This window comes from Danio rerio, chromosome 17 (assembly GCF_052040795.2).
Source record: "Danio rerio strain M-AB ecotype USA chromosome 17, GRCz13ab, whole genome shotgun sequence".
NCBI lineage: Eukaryota > Metazoa > Chordata > Actinopteri > Cypriniformes > Danionidae > Danio > Danio rerio.
The window spans coordinates 8479478-8497708 of NC_141037.1; the positions used below are offsets into that span (position 1 = coordinate 8479478).

Below are 18231 nucleotides of genomic sequence, written 5' to 3' on the forward strand. Positions count from 1 at the left end.
GCTGGATAAGTTGGCGGTTCATTCTGCTGTGGCGACCCCAAATTAATGAAGGGACTAAGCCGACAAGAAAATGAATGAATAAATTGTAAATTTTACAGCCTTACTGGCAACCAAAACAGTGCAAATGCTGTAATACAGAAATATTTTACAGTTTGTGAATAGCCAAAAATACATTGAGTCAAAATTATGAATTTTTATTTTATGATAAAATCTTACATATAAAAAGTCATAATAAATTTTATATAATATAACTTATATTAAGTTAACATCTTATATGAGGACATTTTGTAAATTTCCCACCATGAATAAATCAAATATTTTTTTTACCTTTTATTAGTTTTAATCAATATGCATTGCTAAGAATGATATTTTACAACCCATTTGCTAAATATTGTCCTTTCCTTACAAACTATACATCAATGGAAAACTTATTTATTCAGCTTTCAGATGGCATGCATCTCAGTTTCCAAAAATAGACGTTTATAAATGGCATGTCAAATGATGTTTGACAGAGCAGGGAAATTTTCACAGTATGTCTGATCATATTTTTTCTGAGAAAGTCTTATTTGTTTTATTTTAGCTAGAATAAAAGCAGTTCTTCATTTTTTAAAAAACATTTTAAGGTCAAAATTATTAGCCCCTTTAAGCTATATGTTTTTTGATAGTCTACAGAACAAACCATCGATATACAATAACTTGCCTATTAAAACTGTTCTGTTTAGAAATGTGTTAAGGAAATCTTCTCTCCATTAAACAGAAATTGGGTAAAAAAATAAACGGGGGCTAATAATTTTAACTTCAACTGTAGAATACTACAGAAAGCTGAATTTGCAATTGTATGCACTTACAGAACTTTTGCTTTAGTGCTGTTTTTAAAGACGTTTTGAGAGCTAAAGTGGCAGTGTGCCAATTTTCTTTAGATTTTTTGCTAATAATGTGCGCCGTATGGGAGAAAAAAAATTCTACATTTGTCGATGCATGTGTTCCTAACTCGGTAGGTGCAGAGAATGGTGTCAAACAGCCGTCTGTGCATAGACTATTCTCTCACAAAATGCTGCGAAAATCCTGCATGACGGTAATGGTTTGATTGTGGTGTTTACATGTCTGCACTGCACTTTAATAATGCAATTAAAATCGGGATACTCCACATGTCTTAATTCCATTTCTGTTTAGTTCGATTCTGACTTCAGTCGGATTAAATTAATTTTAAAAAAATCGCTGTTTACATGACTCTTAATCAGAAAATTAAAACATCTTAACTGTCTTAATCGTATTAAAATCTGATTATTGGTGTCCATGCAAACATACTCAATGTTAATACTTTCGTTGATAGAGCTGTTAATTTCACAGCTGTAGGGATTTGCTAGTAATATTAATACTGTTAATCTGCATTCAAATATCAGTATAAAACCACAGTAGAAGTGTGTGGTGTGCCTCATTAATACCAAAGCATTGTGTATATGCAAACAAAGTAGGAGAGAAGATCTGTGTCAGTTAAGGAGAGATCATGTCAGTTATTTTACACAGAAAACTTATCTGATGTCACACAGAGACACTGAATTACCAGAAGAACAGACTCCGAATCCAGCATGGAGTGGTGCAGTGAATGTGGTGTTGAATGTGTGTAAGGGTGTGAGTGTGTGTGTGTCAGAGACACTGTAGAAGGACAGAGTGCCAGCAGATTGGTCCAGATACACTCCTACTCTATTAGAGAGAAGTGACGGGGCAGATATAAACGTGCTTGTGTTATTATGTCGGACTGCAAAATTGTCATTAAAACAGGTCAGACTCCAGGACTTTTCATTGGATCCAAATAAACAATCATTACCCCATCCTTTCCTGCAGATTCCTTTATATGCCACTGATATATCAGCTACTCCAGTCCATTCAGCCTCCCAGTAACAGCGTCCAGTCAGACTCTCTTTACACAGAACCTGAAGACACTCATCAAATCTCTCTGGATGATCAGAATAGGAATGCTTCTTCGCCACATACGTCACCTTTCTCTTCTTCTCAGACAGAGCGAGATGAATGTGCGCTGTGTTTACATCCAATGTGAGATCACACGGATCTGAACATAAGCAGAAACAATATAACACTAATGACATGTAACAATTGCGACCCTGGCTCATTCTGAAAATGTACCACTATATACATTTATTGAAAGCGCCAAACACGTCCAAGGAGATACTTTTTTGCAGTTTTTGTTTTTCGCGAATCCACCAGAGGCCATTGTGTATGCTTTTTCAAATCTCCAATTTATCTTGCGAGTGCCATTCATGCCGGCTTTTTTCACGTAACTATTTGACTGACTGACCGAACGAATGACCCACCCTCCTCCTTCCCTAAACCCAACCAATAGTGTTTTCAAAAGCACAGATTGACCCGTCCACCCACTTACCTAAACCAAACTGTGGTGGGGAGAGCATGGTTAGTGGTTCAATCAGAAATAATGAATAACACCTATTTTCTCTAGTGATTGAGCCGGAGAGACACCTTATTAAGGGGATGGAAAGGGCCAGACGAAGGAGGAGAGCAACCACACACACAAACACACACACTGAGCTTGCAGTGTTATCATGCTCATTGACTTTAAGATGCATACAACTTAGGGATGGGAAGATTAATCGATATGTATCGATATGCGGTCATGCGCGTGCACGATGCGAGTGCATCGGTTGAGCAGCAGAGAATGAATGAAATTTTGGAAGCAAATCGAGATGCATCAGTTTTTGCGAGATGCATCGGTTTTTCCGAGATACAGCTTATTTTTTTAATATAGAATGTATTTTTTATTTATTAACAAGTGTTGTCAACCTGTTTTTGGCGCATAATTTAATCGACCTACATAAAGTAAGCCTTAGCAACGGATTTGCGGATGTGTACACTTACACTACAACTCAGTGTATCAGGTGTGCGGATGAAGCTAGTGGTGCGCCCTCAGAAAGCGCGAGAAGCAAAACAAACATTTTATTCCCCACTGAGTTTTAAATCTAAAGTTTTGTGCGCTCTATGCCAATAACGGATGTTATTGCATTGTTCATCTGCAGGGCCGGAGCAAGCTGAACTGCTGCTCTAGGCAGAGGATGATCACGCCGCCCTCAACCCCAATGTGAAAACGAAAGTGACCGGTTATGAAAATGAAGTGACGTGTCGCGGACCTCTATTCTGCCGCCTTATGCGCGGATATAACTGAGGACGCGCGGGTGTCGCGGACCTCTATTCTTCCGCCCTATGCGCGGATATAACTGGGTGTTGCGGACGCCGCCCTCTCTATACTGCCGCACTAGGCGGTTTTAAACACCTCCTCCTGTTAATTTTTATTTAATTATAATAATAATAATAATATTAATAATAATAATGATAAAAATAATGGGTGTCACGGTGGCACAGTGGGTAGTTTGACTACCTCACAGCAAGAATATTGCTGGTTTGTTATATTTTTATTAGCCTGTTGTTTACAGTGACAGTGATGTTTCAAAGCAGCATAACACTGCTAGATCACGACCTTAAGTTTTGAATATTCAGTGGCAAAATATATCTTTGTAAAACTTGTTTTCATAGTTAAAAAGTTAAATCACAATTCTTGTTGTGCAATGCTCAACCTTTATGTTGAAAGAGTGCAAATATATATATTTTAATATATATTGCACTTATACATTCTGTTTATCTTGAAAATACTTAAATAATATGTGCTATATGTTCTAAAATGGCCCTCTACTCTAAACTGACACTCTGGCTCTGAGAGAAAAGCCAGTTTGTAAAAAAAAGTCTTGGTTTTGCTTGGTTAATAAATAATCAAACTCATTCAATGGCACAGCATCCTCTTTTACATCATCTCATAAACTTGATCTAATTAGTTAGTGCTGAATTATCGCATTGTATCGTGATATGGGTGTGAATCGTATCGTGTCGCATCGCAATATGTCACAAATGTATCGCTAATATATCGGATCGTATTCTTTGTATCGAGATGCGTATCGGATCGGCATTATAGCTTAGATGCCCAACCCTAATACAACTATTACTTACCTTACTGCCGTCTTATTCTTCCCACAACAAGAACGAACTTTACTACACTAACCGACAGTGTTTTAAAGAACAATCCAGAACAAGCCTAATTTTACGTTTTTTTTTTCAGATTTTACCACATTCTCACCTTGTTATTTACTTGTTTATTTTATTTTTTGGCATCTGTTATTGTCTTAGTCGCTTTCTGGAACTTTTCTTTACCGGACTTGAACCCCGGTCGTCGTGGACAACTCCTCTCTGGGTCTCAAGTCCGCCAACATACATGGTGAGGGGGATAATAATAGTGGTTTATAATAGTTTCCCACTAATAGTGGGAAAGCCATCAGCTGAAAAGAGTGAAAAGGAACAGCATCATACCACCTCATAGCGTTCGCTTTAAAGACAAAATGCAGCCATACGTACCTCTGGCTACATAATTAGCAATCTCCAGAAATGTATATAGGGCTACGTTTTCAGAATGAAGTATGCAGGTATTCTTTGTGAGGACCAAATGTCCCCGCAAGTATAGCAATACCAGTAAATGTTGATGATGTCTTGGGCACCATGAGGAAAAGAGCTCATAAATCACACAGAATGAACAATTTTGAAACTGCAGAATGTTTCCTGTGAGGATTGGTTTAGGGGTAGGGGATATAATATGCAGTTAACAGAATGAAAAAAAAAATCATTATATCTAATTACTAGTCCCCATAAAGACAGCTGTGCAAGTGTGTGTGTGCAAGTGAGAGAGAGACTTACATTTCTGTGGTCCTTGTATAATCCTGTTCTTTCCTCCATGATTTAAACTATAGAACAACATATGTCATTATTTCATTAAGGGTAATAAACTGAATGTTGTTTTGTGTTTAAAGGGGTGGTCCAGAGTGTATTTTTAAGGCTTGGTTGTGTTTATAAGGTGCAAAACAATGTGTGCTCATGCTTGTAAAAAATCATGTTATTTTTTTATACCTTACTTGGCTAACATACCTACCTTATATAACTAACTTACTCAGCCAACATAAAAAACTCTACTTATATATTATACATATTTATAAGGTCTGTCTTTAAGAGCCTCTGATTGGTCAGCTAACATAATGTGCTGTGAATTGCATATCGGCTCTACGTCATCAGGAAAAGTGTCACGCCTCCACAAGCACGCGCTTTGCCTCAGCTGTGTAAACACTGTCAGTGAGAGTGGCTGTTTGCCATATCAGTTTGAGTCTGAAACAGACAGAACATAATGAGCACACTTCTAAACTTCACGCCCGCTCTCTAAAACAAAATCTGACAAGCGTCTTTCACATATATTCATAATAAGCATGTGTAAGTAATATGAAACATTCACATGTCTTTTGCGAGTTCATTATTTGAGATGTAGAGCACAGGGAAAGCGGCCGCATAGAGATACACTGCAGAGCTGATGAAGATTGTGGCTGTTTACAGCGGTTTGACAGATAAATATGCATTTGTAGCAAAATAGTTAGCAGTGCCAAAAAGCATTTTCCATTGTTTACATCCATATTAACGTCCTGGCTACAACATATTGTTAACGCTAGAAAAAATACTTACAGGTTGTGGCTCACAATCCACAGCTTCTTCTATTATGGTTAGAGCTGCTCCTTCTTTGAGGAATTTTTAGCTGTGTCTGAATCTAGAAGCTTTCCTTTGTCAAATACTAGCTATATATTTTTTATAATTCTCTGAAACATAATTAAAATCAAATTGTAAGCACTTCTCTCTTTGTGTTTTGTCCTTTGGAAGCCGAATAGCAGCTTTTGGACGACATTTTAGCTTTCTCTGCAATAACTTTACATGCCCCTTGGCTGCGCTACTTTGCTGCGCAGGGTGTATGCGGGTGTTTTTTTTTTAGTCCCCAAACTTTGTTCGCTGTAGGCTTTGCTAAGCTAACTCTGTAAAAGCCAATGTCTCTCTTTAAATCAAACTTTGAGCGTATAAATTCAGAGATGTTGCTTATGTTCACACAGCTACATTACACATCAACTAAAGTTTAAAATATGATTTTGTAGTGGACCACCCCTTGTCAAAAACAGTAAAACATGTGATGCATGTAAGGAGCCTACATTGAATATTGTCTAAATTACATTTAAAACAGGCGTCTTTGATCTATACAGATAGTTATATATGTTTATAAATCAATTCATTTATAGTACACCTTTGTTCAATCACACATGGCAGGACGGTTGGTTTTGTTGAACGTACTTGAGTGTGTCCAGTCTGTAGTTTGGACTATCAAGCAGCTCTGCTAATGATTGTCTTGGGTTATTGTAGCTCAGATCCAGCTCTCTCAGGTGTGAGGGGTTTAATCTCAGAGCGGAAGCCAGAAAACAACAGCCTTCCTCTGTCACCATACAGCCAGATAATCTACACACACACACACACACACACACACACACACACACACACACACACACACACACACACACACACACACACACACACACACTCACACACACACACACACACACACACACACACACACACACACACACACACACACACACACACACACACACACACACACACACACACACACACACACACACAAACACACACACACACACATATATATAAACACTCAATATCATTTCATTTGAGACCAGAGGACATCTAATTCATTACAAGTTTTCAGAATCCTGTAGCTCTGCTTTAAATCAAACCTCACAGACTTAAAGTGACAATTTTCACTACAAATCGCATATTGGAAGTCTAGTTTATCATCTGAATGTTGCAGTAGAAATCGAGACTCAGACCAGCAACGTTTTTCCAATCTTCTATTGTCCAGTTTTGGTGAGCCTGTGTGAATTGTAGCCTCAGTTTCCTGTTCTTAGCTGACAGACTGGCATCTGTTGTGGTCTTCTGCTGCTGTAGCCCATCCACCTCAAGGTTGGACATGTTCAAAGATGCTCTTCTGCATAGCTTGGTTGTAACGAGTGATTATTTAAGTTACTGTTGCCTTTCTATCAGCTCGAATTAGTCTGGCCATTCTCCTCTGACATCAACAAGGCATTTGTGCCCACAGAACTTTCGCTCACTGGATCTTTGCTCATTTTTTCAGACCATTCTCTGTAAATCCTAGAGATGGCTGTGCGTGAAAATCCCAGTAGATCAGCAGCCATGTGATAGGCTGATTAGAAATGTGCGATAACAAGCAGTTGGACAGGTGCACCTAATTAAGTGGCAGGTCAGTGTGTGTGTATATTAGCTCCCCTGTATATTTTATTTCCCAATTTCTGTTTTAAGTAAAGTTTTTTCTTTTTCAATACATTACTAAAGATAATAGTTTTAATAACTATGATGACATGGCAAACATATTAAAAAAATATCAAAAAAATATTGCTTAAGGAGACTAACAGTATGGCTAACAGTATTTTATTTTATTTTTTTATTAAAAACTGCATTTTTCTAACTGAAATAAAACAAATAATAACTCCAGAAGAAAAAATATATTATGGGGAATACAGTGAAAAAAAGCCTTACTCTGTTTAACATCATTTAGGAAACATTTGAAAAAGAAAAAAAATAATAATTCAAGCAACAGCCAGGAGTGTATATTTGTACATTTATACATTTAAACACAATTAGAATCAAAGACTGGAACTACCATTGTATAATACAGTATATTGCTGAAGCTTGCCAACACACAGGAGATTAAAAAAATAATCTTATTCTTACCTAAGTATCTGCAGTTGACAGCGTGAGCTCTTCAGTCCATCAGAGAGCAGCTTCACTCCTGAATCTTGCAGGTCATTGTTACTCAGGTTCAGCTCTATCAGTGAGTTTGAAGATTGTAGAAATGAAGACAAACTTTCACAGCACTGACCAGTGAGATTACAGCCAGCAAGTCTAAAACACATAATGACATGATTTAATAAAGGAGACTGTGGGCTAAAACATTGTTTTGCGTTGATAAAACTCATGACTTGACTAAGATTGTATTTTGAAAACTAAATACAGACAATTAAATCTAATTAATTCAGATACCGACATATGGGTTCCTGTAGCTCCACTGTGAATATCAATATTGCAGTTAGTAGAATATTAATCAAATATAAATACTGAAGTGCCAATACAGTACATGTCAAATACATACTTAATATAACAGAAATATCCACTCCTCAGTACTTACAGTCCATATATTATTATTTTGATAGAAAGGAAACAAAAAAGTTCTTTAAAGGGCACCTATGGTGAAAAATCTACTTTTCAAGCTGTTTGGACAGACATGTGTGCAAGTATAGTGTGTAGACCGTCATATTGGGGTGATTTAAACACACACAGACCTTTTTTTCAATTTAATAACATAAAAACGGTGGACCACTTGGAGCGTTTTTTAGACCGACCACAACTTTACATAGGAGAGCGGTCCCCCTGTCCACTAATATTAACACTAATATCCTCAGTTTCTTGTTTCACGTCTGTCATTTTCAGCGTGTGAGTCAAAGCGATATCACTAAAGGAACACCCCTTGCTCTATTTTTTAGATGAAAAGCTCATTGGGCTCAACACAAGTTCAATATTCTCCACATTATTGCTCTAATCGAAATTATTGGTTATACCTTTTGCGTGGCGTGGTGCAGTGCATTTCGGAGTTCTGGGTGTGGGTTTTTGTCGGGGTGCACGTGGCAGAGCTTCGGGTCGGCGGCTCGGCGGCCGTGGCGCCGCTGTGTTTGCCCTGGTGGATGCCTGTGTTTGGAGTTCTGGAATGCGTGGCGCGATGATTCGGGACACTTTGTTTCTGCTGCGCCACTGAGAGTGTCTGGTGTGCCGTGTCGCGGCACATTCGGTGCCTCAGTCAAAGTTAATTCAGTGTGTGTGTTTATCAGTCTCGATGTAAAAGCTCGGCACTTGTACACCGAGACTATACAAACTATACAAAGACACAAATGATTTTGTACTCTTTGCTTGGTCTGTGTCGGAGTCGTACATGTATGACTGAATGCTGATCCTAGCTTAGCTTAACTTAGCTTCTCTCTCTGTCTGTCAGCCTGTCTGTTGCAAACACAGAGCGTGGGAGCTTTTGGCTCCGCCCCCTTGTTACGTTGGGCGGGAAGCCGAAACTAATTTTCATGTGAAGCAACACACCCCTAAAACAGCGAGCTGTGTACACACCCACAACATGACACTTTTTAATCCATTATAATAAAAACATCTGAACTGTGTGTTGAACTGAACCTATACTGGCACACTCATAATATTAACATTAAATCATAAAAAGGGGTCAACTATGAGCCCTTTAAATAAATCTAAAGTAAAACCTTAATTGTTCTCACCTCAGTATCTCCAGCTGACAATGTGAGCTCTTCAATCCATCAGAGAGCAGCTGTATTCCTGAATCCTGCAGGTTGTTGTGACTCAGGTCCAGTTCTCTAATTGAGTTTGGTGATTGTAGTAATGTAGATACATCTTTACAGAACTGAGCAGTAAGATTACAGCCTGCAAGTCTATAACAAAGAATGAAACATAATCAGTTGTCCATTTAGCAGACGGTTTAGTCCTTAAGCAACTTACAAATGAGGAGGCATTAAGTGACTCAACATAAAGAGGAAACTTACACAATTGTTACTTATACAACAAACTGATTTTGCTAAAGTAAGAGCTAGAAAAAGGATGGTGAGAGGAAGTTTATTGTTTTTTATTTATTACTATTATTATCATTACTATTATTATTTTTATTATTATTAAGTAATTAGTATTTATTTGAGTTGCCATTTGAATGATACCAGTTTTTGGGAAGTCCGTGTGGGATTGGGAAAATTGTTTCACCAGCCAGGAACAGTGAACGGAAAGGTTCTGGACAGTGATTAAGAGCCTCTCTGTGGTGGCACAAGACGCCACTCATTTACTGACCCTATGGTCCAGGAGGGGATGAAGACTTGCAGAAGCAAGCTGGAGGTAAGATGGTGCAGAGCCAGTGATAGTCCTGCAAGCCAACATCAATGATTTGAACTTGATGCAAGTTTCAGCAAGTAACCAGTGCAGAGAGAGAATGAAAGGAAAGACATGGGCTCTCTTGGGCTCATTGAAGACCAGATGAGCAGCAGCATTTGAAGAAATTTAAGCGTGCAAGAGGGGAGTCCATCTAGAAGAGCTTGGACCAGAAGTTGTGCAGCATGCTCAATTAGGAAGTGTCTGATCTTTCCAAAGGCAATACAGTGGCACAGTAGGTAGTGCTGTTGCCTCACAGCAAGAAGGTCATGAGCTTCAGCTGGGTCAGTTTGCGTTACTGTGTGGAGTTTGTATGTTCTCCCTGTGTTCCCGTGGGTTTTCTCTGGGTGCTCCGGTTTCCCACAGTCCAAAGACATGCGGAACAGGTAAATTGGGTAGGCTAAATTGTCCGTAGTGTATGAGTGTAAATGTGTGTGTATGGATGTTTACCAGAGATGAGTTGCAGCTTAAAGGGCATCCGCTGCACAAAACATATGCTGGCAAAGTTGGCAGTTCATTCCACTGTGGCGACCCGAGATTAATTAAGAGACTAAGCCGAAAAGAAAATAAATGAATGAATGATCTTTCCAAGATGTCCTCGCTGCAACCTGCAGCTTGAATACATAGGCGATCACCAACTACATAGTGGCCCTTGTATCACCCACTAAGGTAATGCCCATGCTACTGTGACACTTAGGTTTAGGGTAGGGGGAGGTGTAGGTGATTGTCAACTACGTAGTGGACCTAGTACCGCCCACTAAGTAACACTTATGCTACTGTGACGGGTAGGTTTAGGGTAGGGGGAGGTGTAGGTGATCGTCAACTACGTATTGGACCTAGTACTGCCCACTAAGGTAACACTCATGCTACTGTGATGGTTGGGTTTATGGTATGGGGAGGTGTAGGTGATCATCAATTACATAGTGGACCTTGTACCTCCCACTACGGTAATGCCCATGCTACTGTGACACTTAGGTTTAGGGTAGGGGGAGGTGTAGGTGATCGTCAACTACGTATTGGACCTAGTAGTGCCCACTAAGGTAAAACTCATGCTACTGTGACGGTTAGGTTTATGGTATGGGGAGGTGTAGGTGATCATCAATTACATAGTGGACCTTGTACCTCCCACTACGGTAATGCCCATGCTACTGTGACAGTTAGGTTTAGGGTTTACTGTGTTTACAATGGGATCTTTGAAGGAGATTAACTGAATTTTGGGAATAATATTTGATGACCTCAGCTGGATGGAGAAAAGTTGAATAGCTAGAGTGGCAGGGAATACGAAAAGCTCTGTTTTTGCTAAATTAAGCTGTAGGTGTTGATCTTTCATCCATGACGAAATTTCCTCCAGGCAGAACAAGATCCATGCAGCAATCATCTGGCTGAAATGAATGATAGAGATGTGTGTTGTCAGCATAACAGTGACAAAAGAAACTGAGTTATCAGATGATGGTCTTAGCTATGTGGTGTAGATTGAAAATAGATGTAGATCAAGAACTGATCCCTGGGGTAACCCTGTGGCCAGATGATGTGCTTTAGATACCTCTTCTCTCCAGACAAGATCTGCTGGTAAGGGAAGAGTCCAACCAGCAGAGTGGGTTTCCAGTAATGCTCATTGACGAGAGGATGGTAAAGACAATCTGATGATTTCACAATCAAATATTTAAAAACAACGCATTCAAATAAACATCATAAGATAAAGTCATCTGTTTTGATTCCAAAGCCAGAATCTTTGCAGTACTGATCATGAGTGAAGGGTTCAGTCTCAAAGTCCCATCCAAACTCATGTAGACACAAACTTACACAATCTTAACACACCCTGATTTAAAGATTAATTAACTAAATAAAACAAGCAAATTATTTAATCAAACACTTGAACTATCACAAAAATCTTTAGGGAAAATTATTTGAAATGAGATTTGATCTTTTTAGTTTGGCTTATGTTTCATTAACTATATGACAAGTGGATGTTTTATTTTCTATACTGTAATCAGTTATTAGGGGGCAAATTTTGTGTTTTGCTTCACCTTCCAGCAACATTAAAGCATGTTTGTCCTCTTCAAAAGCTTCTAAGGGTGCTTTCACATCTGTAATTCGGTTCATTTGGTGCAGACCAAGGGCAACAAATGAAACAATGTAGCATTTTCTGCCATCTTTGGGTCGTTTTCACACCACACTTTGATTGCTTTGGCCTGAATCAGTTGAAAAGAACCAAAATGCAGACATCTGACAAAATCCACATCACTTAGTGGCCAGATGTTGGTAAACGTATTTCCTGAACTGCTTATTGATTGGTCAGAATTCACGTTTGGAAAATGTTAATGGACCTTCTGCAAGTAAACAATCCGGCAGACACAAAATGTCGCTTTTGACTATGGAGCTACGACTGAGCTGGCTGATTGTATCCCTGCTCATAGTATACTATATAGTTTGTATACATCACTTCAGACAAACTACACATTTCAGGAATAAAGTTTGGCTGTGGCTGGACAACAATGTTTTAAAGCCTTGCGGCGAAGACACATCATACGTCACTTCAGGAGAAGGCGAAAAAATTAATTTAGCTAAACTGCGACATGGTCCTCATCCAGAAATATTACAAACGATCCAACAGGTAATGTTTTTCCCCCTCTCTCTCTCTGTTGGTAAAGCATTGTCAACAAATATTCTTTCTCCACATTCCATAAGGCACAGCGCATCGGCCTACGGCAACTGGATTATTCCAAAAGGCGCAGTACTTTTTGCGGTTGGGTCTGTTTTAGTTCGGATCATATTCTCACCCCAAACGAACCGCTGCAGGGTCTGTTAGAAAGTGTACCAACACCACCTCTTCGAGGAGGTCTCGGTACGCTTTTCTGGACCGCTTTTGGTGCGCACTCGAATACGGTTGCTTCATTCACACCTGCCCAAACAAACCGCAACAAGAGGGAAAACGAACTCTAGTGCGATTCAACTAAACTAAATAAGCCAGGTTTGAAAGCACCCTAATTAAATGTTTGATGATAACAACAGAAAAATTTACACTCACAGAGCTTTTCTGCAGTTCACCATGGCTGGTATCAGTCTCCTTCTGCCCTCATCTGATGTGTTGTATTTCTTCAGATCAAACTCATCCAGCACCACCTCTGATATCTGAAGCATGTAGGCGATTGTGGAGCAGTGAGACGGAGAGAGTTTCTTTACAGAGTGATTTTGAGATTTCACAAAGTCCTGAATCTCTCTGTACAGAGTCTGATCCTTCATTTCCAGCAGACAGAGGAACAGATTGATGCATCTGTCAGCTGAGAGATGTTCATCACCTTTAATTTGGACTTTAATATATTGTGTGATTCTCTTAATGATCTCTGAACTGTTCTCTCTGTTTGGCAGTAGATCCTGTAAGAGTCTCTGATTGGAGATCAGTGAGATACCAAGCAGGAACCTCAGGAAAAGATTCAGATGTCCATTTGCACTCTGTAAGGATTCATCAACTGCTGCATTTAGTAGATCATAAAAACTAATTTCACGCTGATCTTCTTCATACAGAAATAATTTTAAAGACTCCACATTTTTGACTATGTAAGAGTAAAGCACAAAGAAAGCAGCGAGAAACTCCTGAAAGGTCAGATGAAGGAAGCTGTAGACTTTCCTCTGATGAATCACAGATTCCTCCATAAAGATCTCAGTGCAAATCCCAGAATACACTGCAGCATCAGTGACGTCTATGCCGCTCTCAATCAGGTCCTCTTCATAGAACATTACATTGCCCTTCATCAGCTGTTTGTAAGCCAGTTCAGCGAGTTTCACAATCACACCTCTGCTGGACTTGAGGAGTTTCTCTGGATCTCTCTCCTCATACTTCTGGTTCCTCATGTTGATCTGAGTCAGCAGGAAGTGGATGTACATTTCAGTCAGAGTTTGAGGGATTTCTGCTCTGTCATCTTCATTCAGGAGCTTCTGAAGCACAGTGGCTGAGATCCAGCAGAAGACGGGTATGTGACACATGATGTGGAGGCTTCTGGATCTTCTGATGTGGGAGATGATTCTCCTGGCTTGACCCACATCACTGATTCTCTTCCTGAAATATTCCTCCTTCTGAGAATCATTGAATCCCTGAATTTCTGTCAGACGGTTGATGTATTTTGAAGGGATCTGATTGGCTGCTGCTGGTCTGGAGGTGATCCAGATGAGAGCAGAGGGAAGCAGATCTCCTCTGATGAGGTTTGACATCAACACAGCCACTGATGAAGACTCATTCACATCACTAACTCTCTCAATGTCTGAAAACTTCAGTGTGATTCTGCTTTCATCCAGACCATCAAAGATGAACACGACTTTACACTCCTCATACATCTCTGAGTCCAGATTTTGAAGTTCAGGATGAAAGTCCAGCAGAAGTCTGTGAAGACTGTACTGATGATCTTTAATCAAGTTCAGCTCTCGAAATGGAAGCACAAACATGAAATCTACATCCTGACTGGCTTTTCCTTCACTCCAGTCTAGAATAAACTTCTGCACAGAGACGGTTTTTCCAATTCCAGCGATGCCTTTAGTGAGAACAGTCTTGATTTGGTCTTTCTCCTCATGCTCTGGTTTATTATAGGGTTTGAAGATGTCACTGCAGTAGATTGGTGTGTCTTGTATTTTGGCTGTTTTCTCCATCTGTAAAACCTCATGTTCTTCATTCACTCCTTCACTCTCTCCCTCTATGATGTAGAGCTGTGTGTAGATGCTGTTCAGGAGGGTTTGGTTCTGTTCGGATTTGATTCCCTCAAATAATATCTCACACCTGTTCTTCATGTTTGTTTTGTGGTGGTATTTGACTCTCTGACTGATACTATGACAGTCAGAGTCATTCCAGGTTAGATGGGGCATCACTGATCTGATAAACAAAGATTCCATTAAATGTTTTGAAAGTTTAATTGGGATGCATAAGTAGATATATATACTGAACTTTGGGTTCCGCCAGTTGAATATGCTTTCAAAACATTCAGTGACAACCTCTACCTTATGTTAAAAGTAACATAAATATTAGAGCTGCACAACATATAATTTCAGCATTAATATTGCAATGAGCATGCACAACAACAAATCCCATGTTCAATGTTGGTCCTGGATTATATTTGATCAGCTCCAAAGTTTAGATCACTTGAGATGATGCCACTAGCTCTATTGAGTTTATGGGCTCTATTTTGACGGTCCATGCGCAGAGCGCAAAACGCAGGGCGCAAACGCTTTCAGGGCGTGTCAGGAAGCGTTTTTGCTAATTTAAGGACAGGAAATCTGCCTTGCGCCTCGGCGCATGGTCTAAAAGGGTTGAGTTTATTTTCTTAATGAGTTATAGGTGTGTTTTGAGAATAAACCAATTAGAGTCTCATCTCCCATTCCCTTTAAGACCCAGCTGCATCGCGCCAAGAGCGCATTCGCTATTTACAGGACGCAAAGTAAGTCTAAGTGGAAAAACTGAGTATTTCACAAGCAAACAGTTAACAGTTGACAGTTTTTTAACAGAAAACTGTTAAACAGAGCATCTACTGCGTGAGAATGAGAGATAAATGATCTACTTTCACTTTCGCTCTTGGATAGGGAAACCTTTACGCACAGACATCAATTAGCCTACAAATTTCTAAATTCAGTTCTAATTTCTAGCAAACGAATAAATGAACAATAATGATCAAGAGTGGTCAAAATACTGAGTTATTTCCAAATACACCTGCCATGCCCCATATGGACTTAAACCTGACAGGTGGGCAAATCTAAGCTTGTTTTTAATAAAACAAATATAAATATGGATATATTAAATAATACTGCTAATAATAATAACATTATACAAAAGCAAATTGTTATGAATGAACTGAAAAAGCCGAGATGAAGACATAAAAGCAGTGATTTTTCATATTTATGTAGGCTAGAAAATAATATGTTTTGTAATATTTTAATCCTTTATATTTATATCCTATATCTATTCTTATTAAATCCTATATATATCCTTAATATTTACATTTTTTCATATGTAAAGATATTTGCCTGTTGCTCTCTTGAGCGTATTAAGCAGTGTGTAAGCGAGGCGCAACTCTGCGCTGGACTTTAGACCGTGTTAGTTTTGGTCTAATGAAAAATCTATTACAGTTTCTCAAAATAGCAACGCGCCAGCGGCCCGCCTCAGAACGCTTTCCTTTTTAGACCAGAACGCCTATGGGCGCACAAATGAGCGCTAATGTATTTGCTATTTAAACAGCGTAGCGCAACGCCTCAAAACGACTCTTGCGCCAAGCTGAAACTACCAAAAGACTACTGCGCCACGCCTTGCGCTACATTGCGCCGGGTGTATGATAGGGCCCTATGTGTCTGAGGCCCAGTTTACATGTTTTAGTTTTAAAACGCTTAAGTTTTGCTACGGTTACACCTTCCATCCACACTACCCTGGAGTTATCCAGCCCCGAAGATAGAGCATTTTGAAAACGCTGAAGAGACCTTTTTGGTTTTAAAATGCTGATGCTACATGTTAGTGTTGATGGGGGAAAACGGAGACATCTCAAAAAGGAGGTGTGGCTGCAGAGATTGTGTCTGATTGGAGCTTTTCCTCAATATTAAGAATACAAAGTTCAGTCTTGCATTCTTTTCTTGTAAGCTCAAACTTCAGATATGGAAAACAAACTACCGAGGACCGGGGTCTGTTCTTCGTAGCTCGCTTAAATGATCTACACTGCAAAAAAATGCTTTTTTTACTTAAGTTTTTTTTTTGTCTTGTTTCTAGTCCAAATATTTACAAATTCTTAAATCAAGAAGGATTTTCTAGACAAGCAAAACATAGTCTTGTTTTAAGAAGTAATATGCCAAAATTAAGTGAGTTTTTCCCTCAAATCAAGCTAAATAATCTGTCAATGGGGCAAGCAAAATAATCTTGTTTTTCAATTTGTGATTAGATTATTTTGCTCTCATTATTTTGCGTCAATGAGGTCCCTTTTCATTTTCACTATCCACTCATAATGGATCTTTGGGTCACTCGGTAAGTAGTGAAATGATAAATTTGTGTCACTTTCTCTTCGCTGCTAAGATATACAGCCAGGTACACAGCGTTCCTGTATGAATCAGACTTTTGGGTTTCTTTTGAAATGTTAGCAGCGTGAAATCAGTCTATAGCCCTAATCGATATAATGCAGAATATGGGCATGTTTCTTAGTTATAATGATGGGATATAAAGTTCATAAAATTAATACTCACTCAAGGTCAGAGTTCACTGCCCCATCAGATAGATTAGGAGGGTGAATGATGGAATCATTACTCTTTACAGACACACAGCTGGGTTCTGCTTTAAGAATAGCATCCTCGTCCTCTCTCTGTTTATACACACTCATTTTACAGAAAGTGCTAAATCACGCACACAGACACACACATGCACATTAAATTACAACAAACAGTTCATTTTCTTGTCTAAGATCTTATATCATTTTTTAATTTATGCATACTTTTAAACACAATGCTTGAGAATAAATGCGGAAATGTTTGTGAAACCTACCTCAATCCATATAATGAAGGTAATCAAAGTCTTTCAGCTCAGAAATCCACCAGGTCTCTATCTAGCAGCATTAAACTGAGCTGTTCTCAAAATTCATTCAAGTTTTTCCACTAAAAGCGTTTCTCTCTTTATGTTATGTTTTTTCCTCACGCAAAATGGAGTCTTGTTGACAAACTGGTCTGGCCAGGTTATACTGTTACCTGTAAAAAGAGTAAAACAATGTTGGCTGAGTGTACAACAAATGCAAAGGTGGAACAGTTTCCTTCAACAGTTTCCAAATGCAAACTCAATGTAGCCGCAAGTGACCCGAATATTTTGCATGCTTGTGTACAGTCTTATGTCACGCGATTGACCAGATTTCGTTAAGTTCTTAAATTTCCTTATGCTTTTTACGGGCATGTCGGTGCATTTAGACATGCCTTTTTTGTAACTGAGCCAGTTACAGCTATTTATTTATTTATAATTATTGATATAGACAGTACAGAGATTCATACAACACTGGTTTTGCTGTGAATGAGCAAAAAAACGGGGACTAGATTGCAAAATGTTTAATGAACAGTTTGAGCAACAGGTATGGTTCTGTAGTCAAAGTGTTTAGTATAAACAGGCCTACCATTTGATATTAAATTTGTGTACATGCACATTTTGTATAAATCCAATCGATTACACACTCTAGAAAATAAAGTAAATTGCCTTTATTTCAAAATTCTTAAAGACCTCTACGATCATACAGTAAGCCGAACATGCTAACGAGTTCTCAAGAGTTGATCTTCATT

At 38.9% G+C, this 18231-nt stretch overlaps 1 protein-coding gene across 1 annotated transcript; it reads right to left on the reverse strand.

Moving 5' to 3' along the window:
* Window positions 1–867: 867 nt before the first annotated feature.
* On the reverse strand, window positions 868–17636 carry si:ch211-278p9.2 (the record flags this gene model as incomplete). The annotated part of the gene is given in 8 exon segments (NM_001444717.1): window positions 868–2071; window positions 4771–4817; window positions 6232–6393; window positions 7705–7875; window positions 9303–9473; window positions 12986–14818; window positions 17161–17307; window positions 17456–17636. Coding segments are annotated over 7 exon segments (3057 nt in total). The 5' UTR covers window positions 17295–17307; window positions 17456–17636.
* Window positions 17637–18231: the final 595 nt, after the last annotated feature.